General features: G+C 44.1%; 1 protein-coding gene across 3 annotated transcripts in view; it reads left to right on the top strand.

The window, feature by feature from the left end:
* The window catches only part of frs2a (fibroblast growth factor receptor substrate 2a), a 6,804-nt gene extending 380 nt beyond the window's left edge, over positions 1-6,424 (top strand). Inside the window, exons 1-7 of one of the 3 annotated variants that reach the window (XM_087797466.1) lie at positions 1-3; positions 1,438-1,529; positions 1,612-1,703; positions 3,308-3,494; positions 4,415-4,549; positions 4,625-4,788; positions 5,122-6,424. The exon at positions 1-3 is cut by the window's left edge and continues 380 nt beyond it. In XM_087797466.1, the coding sequence (XP_087653592.1) occupies positions 1,638-1,703; positions 3,308-3,494; positions 4,415-4,549; positions 4,625-4,788; positions 5,122-6,126 (1,557 nt within the window). In that variant the 5' untranslated portion in view covers positions 1-3; positions 1,438-1,529; positions 1,612-1,637 and the 3' untranslated portion in view covers positions 6,127-6,424. Of the gene's footprint in view, positions 4-1,437; positions 1,530-1,611; positions 1,704-3,307; positions 3,495-3,605; positions 4,135-4,414; positions 4,789-5,121 lie in introns of those variants that run through there. The other 2 variants (XM_087797465.1, XM_087797467.1) reach the window with 2 other exon arrangements.
* Positions 6,425-10,000: the final 3,576 nt, after the last annotated feature.

The following is a 10,000-nucleotide window of genomic DNA, read 5'->3' as shown; positions in this document are numbered from 1 at the left end:
CTGGTAACTATGACGTCACTCTACCTGGTGTTTACGTAGACTTTAGAAAGAGCTAGCGAGGTGCGAGCTAACTTAGGCTAATTATGTGGAACTCCGTCCAGGCTTAGTGGAGTAAGTTAGCAACGAGCTAACGGCTAAACAGCAACAACTTTGATTCAAACCCTTCAAACTACAACCATCTGCGGGGATAACACAGTTTAAACTACTACTTTTTAACCCTTTTATGTTTCATAAGCGCGTTCACGTTCGAGTAGAACAAACTCGGCTTTAAAACTTGTTATTAATCTCTTTAGTAGTTAAAACGGTTTCCTTCAAACACTTTTACCTTCAAGAATTAACCAGTTAACGTCAAATTAATGTGTTTATTTTTTGTTAACTAGGACATAATTGCTGGAATTCCATTTATTTTTCTTTCAACCAAACTTCTGGACAGAACATGCAACCCCCGCTCCAGGCGTGTGGAGGAACCAGCATGTCTGCTTATTTCCATTAGTGTGGAAAGTATGTCCAGGACTCGGTTATTTGTGTTCCAACACCTAATGTATATTATTTAACAAATGTTTGTGTCAGACACAAATGTCTATCAAAATGTCACGTGTGATCGATTAAAGGATCACTTTATTTATGTGACTGATTATAAACTATAGAGTGGTGTCTAGCAATACATTAATATACATAATAATAATAATAATCCTATTTATTTAGGGGTGTAAAACCTCACATCCACACTTGTGTTTTTTAAACTGTATTGTACAAGTGTGCATTAAAATGGAAATGACTGTCGTATAAACTTCCACCAATGCTCTGTTATCCAAAAGCCTTTGTCCTGTTATGACAAGTCTTTGAGCTTATTCTACAACTAGAAGGGTGTGACTCAAGATTTAATTTTTTCTCTTGTCCATCTTGGACTACACAGCAAAGTAATCAATTTATATTTGTAGAGCGCTTTTCCAGACCAGGGTCACAAAGCGCTTAAACAATCAAAATAATACTCAATAAATATATAATTAAAAGGTCAAGATAACACAGAGAATAACACAACTATAATTATCACTTGTTCTCCTTTGAAAAGGTATAATAATTACAAATTAACTTGTCCTTGGAGAATTAAAAAAAAACAAACAATTCAGTCCTTTTTGAAAACTAAGGTGCTAAGAAGTACAACAAAAATACCTACTTCTACACATGAAGGCAACAACTTCCTCAGTCCTTGTCATGGACCAGCAGTGATGTAGGACCTCTCGCTATCTGGATTTCACAAATTTAAAAAATCTTAAGCACAGTTTATTCTGTTTAAACTTCTGTGGTTAAACTGCTTCTTTGACATTACTGCAATCATACTAGTCCAAAATAGAGACCTTTTACCCTGCATAGATTTTTATGTTGAGAACTGTAATGGTGACTGACCTCTTACCAAAATGTCTCCACGTGGATAAGACCTGTGGTCCATGGGCACTGAGCGACCGAGGCATGACCGTCCTTCTCTGGGCTCTGAAGATGGAACCGGGGCGACTGGAGGCAGGATCTAGGTGACTACTCTCCGGCCTGTTCAGCTCACCTGACACACGCGTGTTCATGTGCTTCAATGTTCTGCTGGTTTGTGTCCCGCAGACAGCTGATGGTGCTCTGAAGAAGCCATGGGTAGCTGCTTAAGCTGTCCAGAGAAAGAGTCGATTCCAGATAATCATCAAAGCAAATTTAAGGTACGTGTTCCTATTAAACACAATTTCAATTGTTACAGTTATCGTTACAGTTCAACAGTTTTCCCTAGGGCTGATGATTATTGAGATATTATTGCGATTATTTTCAGAAATATTGCGATTATTTACACGATTATTTTTTCAATGTCCCCTGTTATGCATTTTTTTTAACAATAAATTATTGACTTTACATTTAAATGTATTTCTCTTTGATTCTCAAGATAAAATTATTAAGTATTTTTTTTATGATAAAGTCAAATGAAGCAAACTTTAAAATAAAGAAAGTTTATTTAGCTCCTGTAACTACACTTGTAAACAAATATATTCACTGCAAATACTAAAAACTTGTGTAAAAACTAAATTTGTGAAGTAAACATATTTAATAAATTCAATATTAAGAAAAAGTTAAAGCCTTTTAAATTCCCATACAGTAACACTGTAAAAAAAAAAAGTAAAAATAGTTCTCAGCTGATCACAAGAGCAACCGCGGTGTAGAAAAATTGCCTTTTCAGGCAGAACCCTTGAACAGAACCAGACTCTGAAAATGGCATTCTGCTGCAACCTGCTGGGACGGAAGGAGAGAAAAGAAAGACATGCAATGGATGGAAGAGGACGGGGGACCAGAGGATTTTAATAACAATGGCAGTAGAATAGCCGTCTTAACTGTTAGAAGAGGGATATTGGATCTGGTGGCTCTGTTTAGCAGCTTGAAGATGACCACAGTGATGATGATACGGAGCTTGAACCATGGAGACTGGATGCTTATGAGGACAGATGGATTTTAACTTGACAGCTAGCAAATATGGGTCTACAGAGGAGCTGTTTGAGAAGCAGGAAGAGTTATGAAGAAGGTCACACTGCCTGAGTGTATAATAGTTAAGAGAAGGAAAACGGAAGTCTTCCTGATTGAACTTTCGCTAATCTTCATCGGACATGTTACTTCATGAAGATGATGCTTGTGCTATGTGCAATACTAGCAAGGTAACCACACAAGGTGTTTGATGGACCGGTCAAATAAACTGGTCCAGGTTCATTGTCAAACTTAAACCAGAGTTGCGACTCTCAAGTGATCAAGTAAGAACTAGAGAAACCATGGCTCTGCGTTTTTCATAAACTGGGGGAAAAAGTGTCGCGGTTTCCACTGTTGATACAGAACTCCACTGATGGAAATGGGCTTCAACTTTCATTGGAAACTATGTGGTCAAAACTACTGATGCATGGTGGACCTTGTTATCATAAAATAAACAACATATTGCCTTATTAAAGTATGTGAATTCATATTGTTTTTCTTTTTCTAATAACAAAAAGTTAGTATCTTACAAAATGTTAGCTAGATGGCTGGATGGATGGAAATATCGTTAACTGCCACAAAACTCTTAGAGAACTATTTTAGCCCCTAGTTTTACTCCTTCTCTTTCAGATAAAAAAAATAGTATACATCCATCCATCTTCCCTCTAAAAAAGTAAATGTCATTATTTGTCAGGATTTTTTTTTCTTCATCCTTCATAGCCTCCAATCTTCTCCCAGATAAGATGAGCAGAAATGACAAGGAGTCCAACAGTTTACACACAGTTTACACACAGTTAATTCACGATGGTCTGTGCAGGTCATCAATGTGGACGACGATGGGAACGAGCTTGGCTCAGGTGTGATGGAGCTGACCGAAGCCGAGCTTGTCCTCCACACTCATCGCCGCGATGACGTCAGGTGGCCGTACCTGTGCCTGCGTCGCTATGGCTACGACTCCAACCTCTTCTCCTTCGAGAGCGGACGCCGCTGCCAGACGGGACAAGGTAGGAGTTTTAACTCACCTTGACATTGATGTCGGTTCTTCACAACCTGTGTCCTGAGACATGATGAATGAGGATCTCAACATCTTATTTATATTTCTGAAATAATGTTTGGAACAGTCTGTAGCTTGGAGTTGGCATCATAGTTGTTGATGCTTTTGTGTGTGGATTTGTTTTGCACATGTATTGAAATTGATTTAAAGCTTGACTTGAATACGTTTGTTTGAATGCAGGTTAATAGTTATTCTGGTTAGTAGTTCAATGATGAGAGTTGCCTGGTTACTATAAAATATTAACTATTGTGCTCTGAAATCTTGGGATGAAGAATGAATGAACATTGAATCAGAGTAACAGCCAAGAGAACTAAGAAAATAACATTTGATAAAATGGTCTTAAAAGGCTTGTCTGTGTGAAGTAACTTCCTTTGAGCAGTTTGATCAGATCAGTCTATCTGACTCTATCAGTCAAGAAACGAGTTCCGTCTTAATCTCCTGAGGACTTGAGTAGCAGGAGCTGCAGTGACGAGTGTCAGACTGAGGGGGGCATATTTGTTATGAAGGAATGTGCGACTGTTTGACTTGTGACGCTTCTTCACTTGATCCCACGCTGTCGTCAGGATGATGATGATGAGGAGGGTCGGAGGGTAAGTGTCAGGCTCGCCGTGTGTCCCCCCTTCCTGTTGAAACCCCCCGATCAGCCAATACTGATCAGCCACAGTATTGATAACTGCATTGACAGTGGTGTGTGCGTGTGTGTGAACTCTGTGGTGTTTTGATTCCCGTCTTCGTCCTCATGGGATTCCTCCCGATAGTTGCACGATTGACTCCGGCTGACCCCCGAGTCAGGGGTCCACCTGTCAATCACTGGACTTAAAAAGTGCCCACTTTTAAGCCCAGTCTGAAGTAGACACTGCTGTGTTTCAGGGATCTATGCCTTCAAGTGTCCCCGAGCCGAGGAGATCTTCAACATGCTGCAGGAGGTGATGCACAGTCACAGCATCAGTGTGGTGGAGGAGGCGGTTCTGGAGCCCGTCAGTCCAGCTGGACTCACACCTGCAGGTACGGTTGCTACGGTGACTCCAGTTGTCAGGTGCAGTTTTTTTATAAACCACTCTTTTTCTCTCGCGTTCAAAGCCGCCGGCTACTCCGTACCCACCGTGCCTAATGGTGTGACCCGGTTCCCGTCGGTGGGAGAACCTTCATCTCACCCGTCCACCCGTCACCCCTCTGTGGCCAGCACCCGTCTTCCTTCCGTGGGAGAGGAGTCCACTCACCCCCTGCTGGTCGCCGATGATCCGGTGAGACTCACTTTATTCAGAGCGACTCTCGGTTTGAAACGTACTGTACTGACGAGATGTCTCTTACAACTCTTCACCTTCGTCTCCGTGGCAACTAAACTACACATGAAAGTAACAACAATGACAAATACTGTAACTCGTCCAATACTGCAGTAATTGCTTCAGTTTTATTTACGAATCCTTAAGATGAAATAACTTGATAGCAGAAAGAAAAAGGCATGGAAACACCAAACTTAGTTTCAAGAACAAATGACGCATCAGTCGCTGCTCTGTTTCAAGACCGTTTCGGTTCTGGTCCGAGGCGGATGATCGTGAACCGGTCTTGTGTTTCAGGCCCACACGTATGTCAACCTGGAAGATCAGCCCAGCCCGCTCACGGTGACCACCCCTCTGGAGAGTCCCACGTCCCCCCAGTCCCAGTGTATGCCCACGCCCCCCCCTCCGCCTCGCACCCGCATCGACCCGCCGGCGCCGGAGCCCCAGGTGCTGATGGAACCCGAGGGGGTCCGCTTCGTTCTGGGGCCCACGCCCGTTCAGAGGCAGCTGATGGAGAAGGAGAAGCGGCAGCAGGAGTCGCACGAGGTGGAGGAGCCGCGACAGACCAACGGGCACGTGGAGGAGGCGGAGCCGGCGGCGCCGCAGGCCAACGGCTCCTCGTCCAACCCCGTCACGGCCCCGCGCCGCCACCACCGCGTGCCCCCCCTCACCCCCGACGTGCAGAACGTCAACAACTCCGCTCAGCGCCGCACGGCCCTCCTGAACTACGAGAACCTCCCGGCGCTGCCCCCGGTGTGGGAGGCCAGGAAGCCCAGCTGGGAGGACGAGGACGGCCTGAAGACGCCGTCGCTCAACGGCTTCAACCACCAGACGCAGCACGCCGTCCTCCAGAACTGCTACTCGCACCCGCTGTCGGCGGCGCTGGACCCCTCGCACAACTACGTCAACACGGAGAACGTGACGGCGCCGCTCAGCGCCCACAGGCCCGACACGGCCCGGCGCCGCACGGAAGGCCCCACCATCTTCAACTTCGACTTCCGCAGGCCGGCCGTGCCGGGTCACCCGGAGCCGCCCAAGACCCTCAACTACATCGAGGTGGAGATGGACAACAGCGGGGGGAACAAAGGCGCCTCCGACGGCAGCAATCCTCACACGCCGCGCACCCCCACCTCGCCCATGCCCCCCACGACGCCGACCCGCCGCACTGAACTCTACGCCCTCATCGACATCGAGCGAACCGCCGCCATGTCCAACCTGCAGAAGGCGCGGCCGCGGGACGACGGCACGTCACGAAAGACTCGACACAACAGCACCGAGCTGCCCAACAAGAGCACGGCGTGACTCCGCCCACTGGCGTGGGCTTTTTTTTTTATACGATGACATTTTTCACGTCGGGCAGAGACTCCCGGGCGAGGTCGCCCGACCTGTCCTGTGGTCAGGCGTGATGGCCGCAGGTGGACACGACTAACTTTTGACTGGTCACGATGGCGGCTGCATTCCTCTTCTTCTATGGTACAAATCAGTATTACTGAACATTCCATGTCGCTCCTCTCGGACCACCTCATGCTGCTGTAAGTTCTCGGTACACTACATCCTGTTTCTGTCCGTACTGCCACAATAAAAGTCTCCTACGTTTTTACCTGTAGTTTGACTTCTCGATTATCTAGCATTGATTTGTTAGCATTAGCACTTTTACACATTAGACTCGATGCCTTTCACGTGACCTTCTGAGGTTTTTACAATACGTTTGGATATTTATGTTGTTTTTTTTAATGTGAATTTTAATTAAAGTTACTGCAGGGAGTTATGCATGAAAGCAACAGTAATCAATCAAGATGATTACTTTAATGTTGGATACACATGGTAAAAGAATTGGACCAGAATGATGCAGAGAAGATACAGCACAAAATAATTAAGAGAGTTAAGCCAGAAGGCAAAGCTCTGTATACCAGTCTAACGACATATTACAGATGCTGACCAGTAAAGGAGGAGTAGGTGTTCATCATGACGCGTGAGCAGCATGTGTTGAAAGCCATTGTTTTAACAAGAAACTTTTATCTAGAAACATGTTTCATTTGACTTCTGAGGTATTAATCTAGAAAAAGAAAATTGAATTCTGTCAAAAGTCAGCGTGAGAGCAAGTAAGAAGCAGAATTTTAAAATGATCCTGAAAGAAACTGGCAGCCAGTGAAGAGTTTGAAGGAGAAATGTGAGTTCTTCTACTAGAGCAGCCAGTGAAGAGTTTGAAGGAGAAATGTGAGTTCTTCTACTAGAGCAGCCAGTGAAGAGTTTGAAGGAGAAATGTGAGTTCTTCTACTAGAGCAGCCAGTGAAGAGTTTGAAGGAGAAATGTGAGTTCTTCTACTAGAGCAGCCAGTGAAGAGTTTGAAGGAGAAATGTGAGTTCTTCTACTAGAGCGGCCAGTGAAGAGTTTGAAGGAGAAATGTGAGTTCTTCTACTAGAGCAGCCAGTGAAGAGTTTGAAGGAGAAATGTGAGTTCTTCTACTAGAGCGGCTCAGAATTCTGGCTGCAGAGTTTAGTATGAACTGCAGACGAGACACATCCTTCTGGTTTAGACACTAAATAAACTGTTACAATAAACGACACAAACACATGGATTATAAGATCATGTTGTGACAAATAAGAGTGAAAGAAACTGATCTGACGAAAGAATTACCATTTTCTTTTTTGTCCAACTAATGAAACGATGGACGATGTCTTCGCGTCTTGATCCTGAACTAAGTTTGGCCACAAAGAGTTGCTGCACTTGTGCTGAAAAAACGGAATATTGCTCTTAACTTCCAAAACTGCTGTGAAAATGATCTCAGTCTAGATGGACTTCATTCTTCCTCTGGAGGTCGACTTAGACGATTAATTCATGAAACAAGAAAAGTCTAATAAATATGACAAAAACTCAAATGACAAGAAGAGCATTGGTGCTCCATGTGTTCACTGATGACAGTGTTGCATCATGGGAGGAGCGTTGGTGCTCCATGTGTTCACTGATGACAGTGATGCATCATGGGAGGAGCGTTGGTGCTCCATGTGTTCACTGATGACAGTGTTGCATCATGGGAGGAGCGTTGGTGCTCCATGTGTTCACTGATGACAGTGTTGCATCATGGGAGGAGCGTTGGTGCTCCATGTGTTCACTGATGACAGTGTTGCATCATGGGAGGAGCGTTGGTGCTCCATGTGTTCACCGATGACAGTGTTGCATCATGGGAAGAGCGTTGGTGCTCCATGTGTTCACTGATGACAGTGTTGCATCATGGGAAGAGCGTTGGTGCTCCATGTGTTCACTGATGACAGTGTTGCATCATGGGAAGAGCGTTGGTGCTCCATGTGTTCACTGATGACAGTGTTCAGAGGATGATGTCATCATCCATGATTGACAGTAGTTTCTCCAGTGATGTCACCAGTGAGTTCAGCTTCAACCACAGATGATCAACCTGTTGACACACACCGAGGTACTTATAGTCTCCTCTGATGGACACTGTTTGTCCTTGACCTCCCGAAGTCCAAGACCAGCAACAACGATGCATCCAACCAGACTCCGCTCGGACTCGTAGCAGAAGTCTGAAGATGGTGAAGAGGAGAGGAGCCAGTACTGTCCCCTGAGGTGCTCCTGTACTGCACACCACAGTGTCAGACTTGATGTCCTTCAGCCTGATGCACTGTGATCGATCAGTGAGATAGTCAGGGATCCAGGAGATCAACAACACACACTAATGATACAATAGAGTCACACATCACAACAACACACACACACTAATGATACAATAGAGTCACACATCACAACAACACACACACTGATGATACAATAGAGTCACACATCACAACAACACACACTGATGATACAATAGAGTCACACATCACAACAACACACACTAATGATACAATAGAGTCACACATCACAACAACACACACACACTAATGATATAATAGAGTCACACATCACAACAACACACACACTGATGATACAATAGAGTCACACATCACAGCAACACACACACTAATGATACAATAGAGTCACACATCACAACAACACACACTGATGATACAATAGAGTCACACATCACAACAACACACTGATGATACAATAGAGTCACACATCACAACAACACACTGATGATACAATAGAGTCACACATCACAACAACACACACCGATGATACAATAGAGTCACACATCACAACAACACACACTAATGATACAATAGAGTCACACATCACAACAACACACACACACTAATGATATAATAGAGTCACACATCACAACAACACACACACTGATGATACAATAGAGTCACACATCACAACGACACACACTAATGATACAATAAAGTCACACATCACAACAACACACTGATGATACAATAGAGTCACACATCACAACAACACACTGATGATACAATAGAGTCACACATCACAACAACACACACCGATGATACAATAGAGTCACACATCACAACAACATACACACTGATGATATAATAGAGTCACACATCACAACAACACACACACTGATGATACAATAGAGTCACACATCACAACAACACACGCACACACACTGATGATACAATAGAGGTACACATCACAACAACACACACATTGATGATACAATAGTCACACTTCCCAACAACACACACACACTGATGATACAATAGAGTCACACATCACAACAACACACACACACTGATGATACAATAGAGTCACACATCACAACAACACACACACACTGATGATACAATAGAGGTACACATCACAACAACACACACACACACTGATGATACAATAAAGTCACACATCACAACAACACACACGCACTGATGATACAAAAGAGTCACACATCACAACAACAAACACACACTGATGATACGATAGAGTCACACATCACAACAACACACACACATACTGATGATACAATAAAGTCACACATCACAACAACACACGCACACACACTGATGATACAATAGAGGTACACATCACAACAACACACACACACCGATGATACAATAGAGTCACACATCACAACACACACACACTGATGATACAATAGAGTCACACATCACAACACCACACACTGATGATACAATAGAGTCACACATCACAACAACACACACACAATGATGATACGATAGAGTCACACATCACAACAACACACACACCGATGACACAATAGAGTCACACATCACAACAACACACACAATGATGA

This window comes from Callionymus lyra, chromosome 8, assembly GCF_982586985.1.
Source record: "Callionymus lyra chromosome 8, fCalLyr1.hap1.1, whole genome shotgun sequence".
Lineage (NCBI taxonomy): Eukaryota > Metazoa > Chordata > Actinopteri > Syngnathiformes > Callionymidae > Callionymus > Callionymus lyra.
This window is presented reverse-complemented; position numbering and strand designations above follow the sequence as displayed.